Source organism: Pelecanus crispus, chromosome 4 (genome assembly GCF_030463565.1).
Source record: "Pelecanus crispus isolate bPelCri1 chromosome 4, bPelCri1.pri, whole genome shotgun sequence".
NCBI classification, from domain to species: Eukaryota; Metazoa; Chordata; class Aves; order Pelecaniformes; family Pelecanidae; genus Pelecanus; species Pelecanus crispus.
This window is the reverse complement of record NC_134646.1, coordinates 31474665-31490542: the sequence shown is the minus strand read 5'-3', so window position 1 is coordinate 31490542 and position 15878 is coordinate 31474665. Positions and strand designations below refer to the sequence as shown.

Below are 15878 nucleotides of genomic sequence, written 5' to 3'. Positions count from 1 at the left end.
ATGTGAAGGCAGAATGAGATTGCTGCCTTATTAAAAATGTCTCTAATAAGAATGATTTCATGGGTTTATTGTTTTGGACCCCAGCAACTATCCTAATAAAGATACTAACAGCAGGTGTTTACTGTGCTTGGCAGATTACAACAATAGAAATGGGCTTTGCATCATCCTGAAGAGGACAGAAGTGGGGAGGTTCCTTGTACTTTATTCCCTAGCTGAATTGTTTTCTTCTTCTACTCTGAAGACTGCTGTTATACTCTCTACCCTTCATGCAATAGGGAATGCTTTGGAAAAAAACATGTATCTGGCATATGGAGGATACTTTACCTCTCCGTACTCCTCCTTTCAGTCCTCACAAGCTAGGTTTAAAACAGGAGCCCAAGGCAGCCTGTTAAGTAATGAATTAAATGTACCTTAGCTGGTACAATAAACTAGCTTGGCCTCCACAGAAAACATTTTGTTGGACTACTCTGAGAATTGCGATATAACTATGCTCTTGTTTCTGCTGAATCAACGTTACTACAGATGAGATCAACTAAGTGGAATTCAGCTCCTTCTATTTTGAATAGTGATCCAGTTCACACTGTTGGTTCACACACATCCTGCCTTGAATGAGATCAGCACTCTTCAACTGAAGTGCACCTGAAATGAATTATTATTTTATGGTCCAGAAAAAAAAAAATCTTCAGACCTGACTGCACAGGCAACTCCACAGAAACAAATGACTGGCATATGGGTCTTAACTGCTGTGCAAACTGAGTTTATTATACACAATTATAAGGATATAACTGTAATAATATAAATATAAGTATATAAGTATAATATGTAGTCTAATGTATAATATATTATAAGGATCTTCTTCTGTTAAAGTCTAATCTCTTGGTAAACTTACCCTCAAATCATTAACCTAGCTGGGCCGCTCAAGGACTCTTTCTGCTGACACAACCCAGTCAGTCATCGTGAGCACACAGCCCCCTTACTTCACAGGCTGCCATGCACAGGGATTAGTACTTGCACAAGATAAGTCAATGTTGACCATGTTTGCCAAGATAGAAATTGCCTCTGTTCCTGTTTCCACATTACAAACGCAGAAAGCAGTAAGGTGCTTTACGTTTGATTTCTTGCAGACTGTTACCAGTCATCTGTTTCTTTCCATTTACTCTGTATTCACACTTAAAGGTTAAGAAACCTCTCCTTTATTTAATGGAAACAAATAACAATACTTGATGCACATTCATATTTCTTCCCATTGTTTCCCAGGCGTCAGATGTACTTGTATAAATTGGCCAAAGATAAACCATACTGATAAAACAACTAAAACATCCCGAAGAAAGAGGTGCAAAGGTAAAAAAACCCCAACACAGCAGTTTTATGTAAAATGCTTGGAAGTGTTAATTTGGTAACATATCCAGTGGTGAGACATTCTCCAATACCTAAGTCTGTGATTTTCTTAAGTATCATTTACTGAAATTATTAATTCAAACACATGATCACCATGAATTTTAATCTCTGCAGTAATTCCCTTGCCTATCAGGTAATGGAATGCTAAAATCATTCAGGATGGATACATAGTTCTGACCTAGAGTTTTACTGTGCTGAGCTGCATGCACAAATCTGTTAAGCTTGCAGTATTATGAAGGCCCAAAGGAACAGTTTCCTTCATTTTTCTTTTAATAAAAGATTGCATATTAAAAGCCATTTTAAAAAAGCCAAACCTTTCATAATACCTGTGATTCATAACTGGCTATTAAAAGAAAATTGCAGCACAATACAGAGGATTTAAAGCAAGAATCAGGACAAAGAGGTAGGAAGAAAAAGATTATTTCGTTTATAAACACTGTGCTTGAAGTCTAGGGTTTGAGCTTGATCCTTTTACTCAAGGGTGGTGGTGGTAGACCTTTCAGAAATGTCTTGGTTTATGTTTTGTATCAGTTGTGTTGGAGGATAGTGAAGTTTGTACTGGTGCTGAGCCATCTGCTGCTTAACAATTGGGAATCCTAAAACACCAGGACACTGCGAATACTGCAATACAAAATGACAAGTTAGTGACTGTAGAAAGGCCCCTGGGCTAACATCAGCAAAACACTGCTGTTTTCTCTGAAAATCTAGGCTATTGCTGTCAACCAAGGTGCTCCCTCCCTGCCCCTGCTAGCCCCAGCTTGCAGCAAAATGACAGAGCAGATGTGCAAACCTTGCTGCAGGTGCAGACAACAAAGTTCATGCAAGACTGCAAAGCCTTCACTCATGAAGCCTGGAGCTCCTGGCAATTAATCACCAAATATAGCCTGGGAAGTCCTTGGAGCGGGGCTTAGACACATCTTTCCAGTTACAAATGGCTCTAAGGGTAACCTCTGAATCATACAGCTTGTTCTGGGCTGAAACACTGAAGTGTTTCACTTAGTAAAAATGGTCACCTGCAACATGCCTCCATCTTCAGGTTGACTTGTCAGCATTTTAGCAAAGCTGATGGCGTCTCTGTCCTCACCACTTTCCTCTGTTTGTTACACAAAAAATCTAAAACTAACATTTACAGCACATCTAAAATAAGGACAGTCAAAAAACGAAGTGCATGCTGTGTAGTTAGAAACTGAGAACAAACCTGGGGGCTAAATTCTTGTTACATGCTTTTTGTATTTAGAGCAAGTAACACCTAAAATAACTGCTAGCAAATAACAATGAAAAGAAAATATGAATGTAATTCTCCAGACTGTGTAAGTTATAAGCAGCTCGAACTTTCAAAAAGGGTACTCCTCACACATACTAAGATATACGAATGTATTTCCCACTTCTGCCAAGGAGAATTTTCAATTATTCCCATGGTGAATCTTGTCAAATGGCTCTGGCAAACAGTATTTCCAATTTCAACACCCTATGAAAACAGAGTCTGAGCTGAACTCTCACAATATCTGAGGAATGCACGAGAGCTAAATTCTAAGTTTGCAATGTATATACACACCAAGTATTTTCCCTTCTGAAAAGCTCTGAAGTTCAAGGTAAACTGCCCAGTGACTTTAGGACTAATCGCACTGGGACTCTGTTCCTTAACTCACAAGACAAATGGTGACTTGCTCTTCCAGTAAACATAGGCTATTTCTGTGTTCCTGCTCCTCATCCTAAAATGTTTCTTGGAATGCCATGTAGCTAACCCCTGACACTCTACAGCTTGGCATTCCCAGGCTCCCTTGGTTGTCTGCTCTTTACCAATGGGCAGTGGGCAGAGACTTCCTCCTCTGTGCGGTCTTTTCTCCCTCTGCCACCCAGAGTCTTTGCTCAAACTAGAATCTGAAGGTTCCTCTGCAAGGAAAGACAGGGCCCACTGCATTTCAAAAGCTAAAGCTTTGCTTTATTACTACAGCTGCAACCCATGGACACACTCTGGGCAAGATGAAGGGGCATAGTGGGTTGCCTTCCCCATCCTCTGCCATGAAGTCATACTCTGTGTTACCGTACAGCTACTTTAGGCTATTTGCACAGAACCGTTACAATAAACAACGCTTACCTTTTCCCTGTCCTTAGCAGATCAAATCCTTCGTTGATTTTAGTGAAAGGAAGTGTATGGGTTATTAATGGATCCAGAACAAATTTTTTCTTCATGTAGTCAGCAACCAGTTTAGGGACTGAATCTTTACTCTTCCAGCCTGAAAAAACCCACAGACAATGGATAATGAAACATTAAATGCTTGTGAAAAATAGATAAAACTCATGGCAGTTTATATTTTTAGATAAACTTTCTGTAGCAGAATAGCGTGATGAACTGTTGCATCATGTCTTTACCTTTGTAACACAGAGTGCCAGCAGGCAACATGGGATGAAGTACAGCTATTCTACATATGACAAACCCAGTAAGTGCTTTACTGGTATAAGACCAGTAGAAATTTGAATCTTTACAGAATCCAAACTTTCCCCCACATTAAATACTGCTTCAACTTGTCTATTGATACGTTGTCCACTAAATGACACATCATACAAAAGCCAGAGGGCTGACATCCATGTTGGTAACTGGAAACTTGATTGCCTGGTCAAAATTGGGGGAGCGGGGGGTGGATGTGTCTCTTGTTTCTTACAAGCAGTCCTAGATAAAGCTGTCTCAAATAGTAGGATGCCCTTCCAGAGGAACCTAGTTTGTCTCTGCTATTTTATTGCAGTGTCTGTTGAATACATCAGAGGAACTGGTTGCAAGTGAGAAAACCTGTTGTTGGAAACAAGTTTTCTGTGGCCTTCAGCTTTGTGTTCAGTGAACTAGGGCTTGCCGAGTGTGGGACTCTGCTGGGAGAGCTCAGAAAAAGAGAAAGAACTGGAAGGGACTGACGGCAGCTGGCAAGGGGCTGAGCTGGGGTCTGACCTATGTAGAAATCAGGTGGGTCTGACCCCTGATGTTCTTTAGGGTCCTGACTCTACATCTCTCCCACTCTCTCTTTTTCTTTCCCACTCTTTCTGTCTTACTATCCTTCTCATTCTTCTTTTTGCTCTTGCTCTTTTTCTCCCCTTCTCTCTCCCCTCTCCCCTCCCCCCTTTCCTCATTTTCTCCTTTTCTCCCTTTGTCCTTTTCTCTTACCTTTCTCCTTATCTCTTTTTCTCTTCTCTATTTTTATATCTTCTCCTCCTCCCTCCCCTCCCCCTCCTTTTCTTTCTCTCTTCTTCTGCCTTTCTCTCTCTTTCTTTTTTCTCATTCTTCCCTCTTTTCTTTCTCCTCTTTTTTCTATTTTTTATCTTTTTCTCTCTTCCTTTCTCTGCCTCTTCTTCTCTCCCCCTTCTTCCCCCCTCCATCTCTGTTTTTCTCTCTCCTCTCACCATTAACTAACAGTTCCCATGTTTAATTCCCTTTGTGCTGCTTTGTCAGCAAAACAGCTTACCAATATTACTTCCAATAGGACAACCTAAGCAATGAATTTAGATATATCCTATTTCATTCAAGATGACTTACAGGTTTCCCAGGCCAGTTAAATCACATCTTTCCAAGTCCTTACCTCCAAAAACGGACCCTCGCCAGGTGCGACCAGTGAAGAGGAGCATGGGGTCAAAAGTGATCTTTTGTGTTGCAGGAGGCACTCCCACAATCACGCTGACTCCGTAGTTGTATTGGCAACAGGCCAAGGCCGCAGCCTGCATTTGAAACAGAGGGACACCCCAGAGTCATGCAAGATTTGCCGCTGGGGCACAAAAGTTTGAATTCCTTCTCCTCCTCTCAGGACTCAGCTTGCAATTAATTTTTTGTAACTGAAACCATATCAAACAATTTCCATTGTATCTGCTCACGCCACTGTTTCTGCTGTCATGGGTTAGATGTGTCCTAGCTTTGTTCTCCTTCCCCATTTTGTCTTAGTCATTAGTGATGAGCCACTGCTGGAAAGCAGATAGTGGGCTACGTGAAATTCAGCCACCCTGGTTAGGCCAGGGGACTACACTGAAGTTCCCTTTCCTAAGTTTTTAAGTTTGCTTCTGTCCCTGCATCTCAGTGGCAGATAGCTAGACTTAACAGGTTTGAAGTTAGCTTGACACTTTGCCAGTGGCTCCCAGCTCCTCACCCTTGGTGCTTAGTGAGTTAGTGAAGAGAGCTAACAAGCTATTGCATCATTTGACCCCATCTTTTGGTTGCATACCATGGTTTCGGTACGGCCAATGACCTCAAAGGAGTAGTCCACACCATGGCCAGTCATTTCCATCAGCACTTCCTGAATAGGCTTCTTGAAATCTTTAGGGTTGACACAGTCGGTGGCTCCCAGCTCCTTGGCCTTGGCAAACTTGTTGCTATTGATATCAACGGCAATGATGCGGGCAGCTCCAGCCGCCTTGCAGCCCATAACAACAGAGAGGCCGACTCCTCCGAGGCCAAAGATGGCACAGGTGGAGCCTGGTTCCACCTATAATAAACATATAAATGTGGCATACTGTTACAGTCTACGTAAAGTACAATGCATTTTCTTATTATCAACGTATTTTCACTTAAGTCACTTCTTGTAATTTGAAGATTACCTGCTGAGAAGGAATTTGCACATGCATGCCTACTAGTGCAGCAGCCAGCTATACTGTTATAATCCTACATGCAACTAAGATAAATTGTCCCTAAAATACACTTCTGAGACCAGGTTTTCATTACACATCCCAGCTTCAGGTTTAGAGACACATTTTGTAATGCTACTTTATATTCCAGTGGTGTTAAGATCTGTAGTGTCATTCCACTGGAGACAGTGCCGGCTGTAAAAGTCACATTCATGTATTGCTACAAATTACGAGTGTCGTATATATAAGCTTCCGTGTATTCCTAGATTTAAGTTAGAATAAAACAAATCAGTTCTGTTGTAACATTTTTCTAGGGGTGGTAAAGCTATGAGAGAAAACTTAATAGGTAGTAATAAGTAGTTGTACTGGATTTTGAATTGAAGAATTCTGAGTACTCTGTCTGAAGTAGGCAAAGAGCTAGTATCTTCTTTCCACCCTGAACTCAACAGAGTCTATACCTCCTGGCTGCCATGCTGACGACCCACTTGCAGGCCACCCAGTCCTGAACAGAGTCCGTGAGATACCAGAAACACCCACCACGATACTTACCTTGGCAGTCTGCACAGCAGCCCCATAACCAGTTGAAAATCCACAGCCAATTAGACAAACTTTTTCCAGAGGAGCAGCAGAATCGATTTTGGCTACAGCAGATTCATGCACTACTGTGTATTCAGTGAAGGTACTTGTACCAATAAAATGGTGAATTGCTTTTCCTTTACAGGTGAATCTTGTGGTGCCATCAGGCATTAATCCAGCACCTGAACCAAGGCTGTTTGAAAGATGAACAGAAATAATGGCAAGTGAAATCTGTTGAATGTGATCAGTTTTATATAAATAAAAATCAAATAAGGGTTGTAGGTAACCCAGGAAAACTCACTCATTTTTACTGCACAGATTACCCTTGGTGCTTAAGCAACTGCTGCACTCCCCACACTGTGGAACAAAGAGTGGAATAACCTTGTCTCCTAGAAATAAAACAGTAATGACAGAGGTTTAAAAAAGGCAAAGAAGCAGCATGCAGTAAAAACACGAAAAAAGTATATTTAATCCCTAGGCAAATGTGCACTAGGAGTGCAGCGTTGGTTTTATTTCCTTCTGCTGCCCTCGGAAGATAAACCATCTCTCTCTGTTATAAAGGACATCATTAGGGCAAAATTATGACAACTAATTTCAATATGCAAAATTCCTGGTGTCTTTCATAGAACTGAGACTGAGCTATGTCATAAAACTGTGTTAGCTACTGACATTCCTGAAGTACTCATTCGGCAGTCTATTGCATCTTCTACTTAAAAGGAAAATAGTAATACACAGGCAAAGAAACCAAGATAAAACTTGACATCCACTAGGACAGCAGATTGGAGTGCCAAGATAACAGGGCTGTAAACTGTGCATACAAAGAATGGGAAATTAAACATTAATTTGCCAGTCCTCTTGAGTCTCCTATCTGCAGTCACTGTTACTGTTGCACTGGAGTAAAGGTAGGTAAAATACTTGGCAGAGAAGCAGTGACACATACAAGCTAAGACAACAGCTCTAATTCTCTGGCACAATTACATGATTAACAAAGTAGCACACAGCTTCCCAGTGCAACTTTTTAATTCTACGCATTTTCCACAGCCACAATGTATGGTAAATCCCTAATAATCTCTAAACAGGTAATCCCCAATATAGATCAATTTGTGATTTGGCAGTTCTAAAATGTGGCTAATCCTTGACATGTGGAAAGTCAAGGGAAATCTTTGATTTCCACTAAAAAATGGAAAATGCCTACAGAACATGAAATGCCCTGACCCTCAGTTAACTTAGAACTGTGACACAGGCTTAGTAATCATTCTGCTAAGAAACTTTGCATGTCTTGGAGCCCTTTTTAGAACTTGAAGGTGTAAATTAAGCAACATCTAGGAAACATGATTTTGTACGCGCGCGCGCGTGTGTGTGTGTGCGCGCTCAGGCCTGCTGTTTCAGCTCACCTGGAAACACATGGCAGCTAGAATTAGACAACAGAGTGATTTATGAGCACAGATGTAAGAGAAAAAGCAGTTAGAGCTATCACTGAAATCTGCAATATACACATTTGTTTGGAGTTAAAGCAGAAATCTCGAGTAAAACTTTTCCTTATCATACGCAGCAACCTGCTTTGGACTGACTTCATACTTGTTGCCAGTACGAACAAAGACACTGGAAGAACAGAGGTGTTAAAAGTGAACGACTTGGGTATTGTAACAAACTGCCTGCATTTCTATGCAGATTTTGTTGACTGTATATTTTGTCTTAATAATTTAGCCCTTGTTAGAATTTGTTCAGTCCCGTCAAAGCGTATAGAAACCCTGCCTCATCTTGCAGCAGTTGGAGGAAAACCAGCATCTTTCATGGACTTCTCTGTCCACCCACTGTGGTTCAGAGAGAGCGTAGCAAGAGGAGCAGCTGGTCCAGAGACGCGTCCTCAGTGAGCAGCACTGACTCACCTGCACTGGTGCTGCGCACAAGCAAAGCCTGCAGCAGGGTGGGCACCCTAGTCGTGCCCTGGTACTTTTAAAGTGAAGTAATCGAACACACAGACCTAAGTTCTGGTCTACTGAAGTCAATGGATTATTTAGCTGTTAGGAGAATTAAACGAAGGTGCTTTCACATGTTGTCTACTGCTTTGCCTTATTCTTGAGAGAGATCAGCTGTGTAAAATGTATTTAAAGAACTTGCAGCTAATACCTGATTTCCTATGACCAACAGCAAAGAATCTATGTTCTTAATCCCATGACAGAAAAAGCACTATGTAGGTGGAAAGCAAGGTGCAGATGTTTTTGCCAAAGCCAACAGAAATTGAACAGAAAATCTGAAAATAAATCAAGATTGGGAACACAGAAAGATGTAGACAGTACGTAGCGTCCCTTAAGGTATCCTTGAAAAAACTCAAAGTTGGAACATGTTCCTCTGCGATACAAGTACTCATGCATGTAATCTTCTTTGACTTAAACAGGAGTGTGGAAACTCAGCACCGGGTTTGTGTTCAATGCTGTTTCATACCTGGTTTGATCAAAGTTACTCCCTGCCCAACGCTCTCCACAATGCCAGCTGCTTCATGCCCAAGAATTATTGGAAAAGGCATAATCAGTCCACCAGTTACCACATGGTCATCAGAGCGACAGATCCCTGTGGCCACGACCTGATTTAGAGGAAAGACAAGGATATTTCAGCATTTGATTATGTCACATCATATGCGGAAATGAAATGATACCATAGATTTGGAGAAGTCGCTTGCTTCCCTCCAAAATCACATATGCACACAATAAATCTACAGGTAAACCACTTTTGGTTGTGCGATTCATGATTTTCATAGTTTGTATTAGCCTTTAATCGACAAAGCAAGGCTCCTTGTGAATGTTTGCTGTGTGCTACTCAGCTCTATAGAGAGTCTCATTGATTCTCTGGCAGAACTAATGTTCTAGCGATACAATTATATATGAAGAACAGGATAAAACAAATTATTCCTAATATTTAAATATACATACATAAATAGAAAAAGTTTGTAATGTTATGGAAGTATTACAAAATTACGTAAATATAAATTAACTATAACATTATTTGTAAACATATAGTATATATTTTATATTCCTTATATTTAGATTATATTACAATATATCATACAATAGATATGTTATATAAAATACGTATTATGCAATGATATAAAAGTATATATAATTACATTTATTATATATAATTTCTATATTTTAAATATATGTATGTGTTATATATATAAACATAAATATATACACATATAGTATTTTATATCTCATTTTGCCTTTTCTTGCAGGTAGCACAGCAATATTTCTTCTGAAACATTCAGGTACATCTTTACAACTCTATTCTGACAAATGGAGTTGTCAGCCCCATGAGAGGGTTCTCCTCAGTTGTGTGACACTTGAAATGGCTCTAAATGAAAACAGCTGCTGATTTCCACTGAGAAAGTTCCTGAAATGTAGTAGATGCCCAATACCCAGTTAAAAAAGGAAGCTCCCAGCCCTACTGAGCTATTTCCTAGCACAGATTCAAACAAAGTAAAAGAGAATTTCTTGCTCCACACTATAGGAGATTCAGGTTTTTGCCTTGTACTGTAATTTTTTCAGCCTATTAGAAGCACAGGTGTTCTAGTAAACAAAAAACCCAACCCTGAAAACCCCTTTTTTTTTAAGGAACCTCATGATCAAATTTAGGACTTGAAGCATGTTCCATAGGAGCTCACTGAATAGTAACTACTCACCTAGTGAATGTTTTCCAACTGGATCCTAAAAATCTATAGCAATAATTCTGATAAACAGCAAGATAGAATGCAAGTCACAATAGTTGTTTTAAATTTCAGTTTTAGTACCTTTATGCGAACTTCATGTGCTTTTGGTGGGGCAACTTCCACTTCCTCAATAGAAAACGGTTTGTTGGCTTCCCACATTACTGCTGCTTTGCATTTAATAACCTGCAAACAGAGCAAAGAAAAAGGGAATGACACTTGCATTTGCAAGTCACCACACAGACAGATTCTTACATTTCTGCATGTGAAACTCCTGCTCGTATTTGGGGGAGGAGAGGGAAAACTACAAGGAAAAAAACCCAAACCCAAACACAACAAAAAAGCTAACACCAAAGCACAGTGTAAGCCCATTTTTTAATCCCACCAAGATCACGTCTGTGTTCATATTTCTGTCATATGAAGTTTTCAGCAACATGTATAATAGTCTCCTAGGATAACTGGATACCTTATCCATCCTTATTGCTCATTCTCTGTTTCTGACTTCCTTGGAGGATTATTGTTGCCATGTTGGATTACTGGTGTATATTTGTGTCTTCTTGGAGATGGCACACTAAATGATGCCATATATCAGGTTGTGATAAAGTCTGTATTGCCTAGGACTGCCTGTGTTGGGAACTGACAAAATTGCTAAAAATGGAATTCAGAGCCTAATACAGGCTTATAAACATTTTATTACAGCCCAAGTTCAGCCATGAGGTGATGGCTGAGAGGACACCTATGTAAAATGACGTAGCACTACGCAGAGGTAATCCTGAAGGAGCAACAGTCCCTTTAGTGCAAGATTATCCATGCTAAGGTACCCTGCTTCTGAAAAGGGTCCCAATACCCAAGACAGCTTTTTTTGTCTGCGAGGGTAGAGTTTGTCCATTAGCTCTGCAGGCTTTGTCCAGGTGCTAACAGGCCTCTGGGCTCCTCTGATCGTCTGCCACTGAGAGAACGCACTCAGCAGAGAGGAGTGTTGTCCACTCCTCATCCCAGGCTCTCACACAGAAGGTAGCCTCAGTTTCCACCCTGCGAGCTCACTCCTAGTGTATTCAAAGGTAGTGGGGCCTCTCTGTCTTCATATTCGTTCCTCTTCCTTGATGGTCTCTGCCTATCTCAGAGCTTTAAATGACTCCGGGCCCTGGCATATGATTCTCCATGTCACCCTTATAGGTGGCACTCTGTTGAAGTCCTCAGTCACTCTAGTAAGTCCTACTGACTGCGAGCGTTCAGGTGGTGTTATCTTGAGAGGGAAATGGAAGCGAATCGAGTCCACGATGCACATAGTTCACATGCGTAAGTATCCTGCGTGACTGGGACCCTGGGACTGCGGCAACTTAAAAGCGGTGTGCTGCGGAGTTCTCAGGGGAAAAAAATAAAGCAACTTTTGAAGTAGAAGTAGAAATAATGTCTAGTTATCAAAAAATTGTCAACTGGTAACAAAGCAAATAATTACTAGGAAATACTAAACATATGAAATAAGCGCACTTTCAGCAGCCAGACCCAAAGTGCAAATGAGCACAATGCTTTGAAAAAGACAGACTCAAGAGAGGTTTGCACTAAATTTAATGTTTCATGTGTCAAATGCAAGCGTGATTAGTAAAAAATTCACAAGTGAGACCAAAGATCGCATTTTAAAGGGCCACATTTACTAGGAAACTTACTTTAAAAAAAAAGGCGGGGGGGGGGGGGGTGCCTTATGTATTTATACTGCATGCCACATAGCACAACAATGATTTCACAACTTGCACATGCAAAGCACACGTAGTGTTTAGAAGAACAAAGGTAGCCAAGAACTGTGGATTGCTGAGAACAAATAAATCTCTCCTACAGTTAGACATTGGTTAGCTATGTATTGTTCTGATGGCTCAGTCCCTGTGAACTTCTACTGACTATAACAGGGTCCCAGAGATGCACCAACAGCACACTATCGCCCATTTCACCTATTGAGGCAAGCAGTAGCTGGAGTGACAGGGTGTTTTCTGCTCGTGTGTCCTACCAGCCTTACAAGTTACTGCAGCAGGGGGAGGGTAGGTGGAGGACCAAACTTGGTGATTTTACCTACAAGTGAACTACAATTAATTTTGCACTTGTGAGATCTCAGAGTTGAAGAGAGCATTTTTTTTTTTCCTCATTTTGTTTGACTTTAAAGTAGTGAAGACAGCTGGCAGTAAGACCAAATGATCCTGGTACTTTCTTAAGGCATATTCCAGCAAGGGACATGCCTGCAGTCATTTTCCATCTCTGGGTTCCTGTCCGTTGACTTCTCTTGAATGTCTCTGGGTCTTTGTTAGCATCTCTCAGGTAGTGCAAGAAGCAACACATGCTGTCTTCAGCAGTGGTATTAACGTACATCTCTCTTGTCACTTCCTTTCTAGCAAAGATGTAAATACTCATTTCAGTCCCAGCTCAGTACTGCATTGCATGCGATACTTACTATTGGTCTTCGTTAACTTAAGCTCCAGACTTGTCGTACACATATTCAAATTTAGTGACCGTCCTAACATCGGCACAATTACACGCTGAAATTTAATACAATATTAACTATGCCTTTTTTTTTAGAAAACAAACTGATACGAATTACAAAGAAGCTAAAAACAGTTTAAACCACTGTGGGATCTCAGAATGGAAACTGATAGAGCTGATAAATACATTGATCTTATAATTACTACGCTGTATCATATTTTAAACTGTCCAATCAGAGATTAAAAATAGTTTGCTAACCCTGGGAGGAGGTTATTCTTATTCTGGTGCTGTTTCCTCAGTGTTTAAAAACCAAAAAAACTTACTGCCTTCAGGAGTATAACAACCATTTCCTAGGAGAGTACAGTGGCCTGCAGGTAAAGGCAGCTCTCCTGTACCAGCTTCCTCCTAAACTCTCATCTGTGCTATACTACCAGGACTTATGGTGTCCCTGCAAAGAAACTGCATTTAAACATGCATTACTCAGCTGCAGCAAAGAAACTTTTCTAATATAAACTGTTGCTTACTTTGCCTGCCGTGCTCATGTTGACCAGCGTGTCTGTTTCGAATCTTGCCACTGCTGATTTCTTCCACCAGGAATTCAGTCAGCTGCAAAGCAGTCAGGGTGCTGATACCACAAGGCCTGTCCAATATGCTGGAAGCCAGTCTTGTGAAGTGCTCCTGCAAGTGCACTGCTCTGACCTTTTAGCAAAGCCTCCCAGCTCAGAGTCCCACCCCTCAATCAGCCAAAGCGCTAGAATGAGAATAAACCACCCATCTGCTGAAACGTCACTCTTTGCAATGCTTCTGTCTTCCTGATTCCTTTTTCACACTCTTCCCCACCCTTTTTGCATCCCACCTGTGGGATGGGAAGAAAGCAAAGGCCCTGGCTGGAAGCTGTCGCCTCTTTCCACCTCCCTGGGAGGCTGCCCTCCAAACCCACTGCTCTCAGTGGCATGGTAGGTGCAAAAAGGGGAGTCGCTCTTGCAGTCACAGCAGCAGGCACACAGTGAGGACATAAAGGCTTTGCTGAATTACTTTGGTAATTCACCCCTAAGAGCCCAGCTGATATATTAATACATGCTACTGTGCAAGCTGGTTAAGAAACATACACTGTTTGGCTGCGGCCGTACCTGTTCAGATTTCTCAGTTTTACTGTCCAGCTACTCATTAATCTGTTGGGATGGCTTTCAGTGAACAGTGACCAAGGGCAATGTGCCAGTCATGCTGATGGGAAAACAAAAAATCAGTAAGTCAGCAAGAAGTGCTGTGAGATGAAGCGCGTTTATTACCATGTGCAACACCCTGCTCAGCGTGCGAGTGATTGCCTGACCCATCGGTTCCATCAACACCCGCAAGTGCAGGCCCCATCGTTGCTCACACGCCTACATACTTGCCCCCTCCTGGCACAATGTCCTGGTGTGAGGGATGGGAGCCGGGGGGGAGGGGGGGGGGGGGCAGGCGGTGTCAGCATATTATAAGCCCCCTTTAAGTATTGAAAGGCTGCAAGAAGGCTCCCCAGAGCCTTCTCTTCTCCAGGCTGAATGGACACTATGACTCTAACTGCGTGGATTTTATCTAGATGGAAGTAACAAATGATTTCTCCTGCATACTGGTTGCAGTAATGAGCTGACAAAATATATTATTTGGTTATACAAAATTGGCCAGTTTAACTTGTGTTCTCCCTCAAGAAGTTGCTCGAACATGGGCTTGTTACCACCTTGCTCTGAGCCCCTTTTCCCACCAGCCAGCAGAGACCTCATCCTGCAACCCCGACACATCAGTTGGGAAAGACCGCACATATGGATGGCCAACCTCAAAAAGCAAAAAAGACTCATTCCTCTCCCAGCTGGAGGAAAACTTGCTCCCTGACTCCCTGCACACCCCATATCCCCATACATCTCTGACTTGACAGTGGAGTGACAGCTAAAGACCTCAGAGCAGAAGGCTGGGCACCTCTGGGGAAGCGTAGGCAATGCCACTCACAGAGGTTGCCTTGTCATGTCAAGTTGAAAATGTGTGAGGTGTGGTACAATTAAAAGATTGGTAGTATAACACAAAATGTCAACACAAAAATAATGTATATTAAAAAAAAACCAAACCACCTCTAAATTCTCCCAGTAAGACCTTCAAGGTAGGAGACACATTGTACTCTGCATCGAAATACATCCAAAACAATGTGACATCTTCCTGTAATGTGCTGACAGTTCTGCAAAGCATCAGGAGGCTTGCACTTCCTAGAAGTGACTAGGAAGTGACTTGCACTTCCTAGAAAAACCTGTATCAGAATGAAGTATTTCTAGTCCAGTCTATTCCTTGACAGTTATCTCTCTCCTTTCCTCCCTTCTTCTAAAATTCCCATCCCTTTTCCTTACTGGTGTCTTCTGTGATCCCTTTATGTTTCCCTTCCCCTCAAAGCTCTCCTCACCTCTTTAGCTATATGCACATCAAGTCCATGAAATGTTTTTTTCAGGGAATGGACCTGAGGAGGCCACCTGGAAACCATCTCCTCTGGCCAGAGTGGGTACCTTCAAACTGGGAACACTGGGCTGTGGGTCCTGTCTGCAGCCTGTGCAGAGGTAGGTGGCACCGTCTTTAGAAAGAAGGTGGCAAGAAAAAGGATTGTACCTGGCGCCAGTGAAACACAAGCCTACTTGCGTAACTATGTTGCAGAAGCTGCTTTATTTGCATTGCTCTACCAGGTTGCTCAAGCTGCCCAGGCTGGAGGTGTACAGCGGCCCTGGCACGCAGGGAAACCACAGGGCCGCCTATGACTTGCTCGCACGGGCTACAACTTGCTTGCACAGGCCCTCAGGCTCAGCACTGTGCTCTGATATCTGCCAGAAACACTTAAACTGATCCCTAGACCCCACCCTCTCCCCTTTTAGGGCAGTTCACTATGAAGAGAATTTTTCTTTATGTTTACTTATGTATTGTATTCCTTCTTACACAATTAAAATATGATACACAATTCCTTTATCAGCTTTTTGTCTTGCTTTGTCCAGCTGAACATGTGGCACTAATACTCTCTCCAGGGATTTATTAACCTCAGCAGATGAAATGTAGCAACAGAAGGCAGAAGAGAAAGAAAGAACATGTTGGAGTTGTTAATGGCTAGTGAGCTTGCACACAAAAA

At 41.8% G+C, this 15878-nt stretch overlaps 1 protein-coding gene across 1 annotated transcript; it reads right to left on the bottom strand.

Moving 5' to 3' along the window:
* Positions 1 to 1994: 1994 nt before the first annotated feature.
* Positions 1995 to 13287, bottom strand: LOC104025147 (alcohol dehydrogenase 1). The gene is made up of 9 exons (XM_075708741.1): positions 13270 to 13287; positions 10361 to 10462; positions 9019 to 9157; positions 6875 to 6962; positions 6547 to 6766; positions 5598 to 5858; positions 4965 to 5100; positions 3497 to 3635; positions 1995 to 2019 (listed from the first exon to the last, which is right to left on the bottom strand). Exons 1-9 carry the CDS (start codon positions 13285 to 13287, stop codon positions 1995 to 1997), a joined length of 1128 nt encoding a protein of 375 aa, XP_075564856.1.
* Positions 13288 to 15878: the final 2591 nt, after the last annotated feature.

Bases quoted from the DNA above. Each gene is read 5' to 3' on its own strand.
- LOC104025147 (XM_075708741.1), bottom strand. The intron at 9,158-10,360 runs GTACTAAAACTG...CCTCTAAATCAG, and splicing joins CACATGAAGTTCGCATAAAG to GTCGTGGCCACAGGGATCTG. The intron at 5,859-6,546 runs GTAAGTATCGTG...TGTTTATTATAG, and splicing joins CTGCTGTGCAGACTGCCAAG to GTGGAACCAGGCTCCACCTG.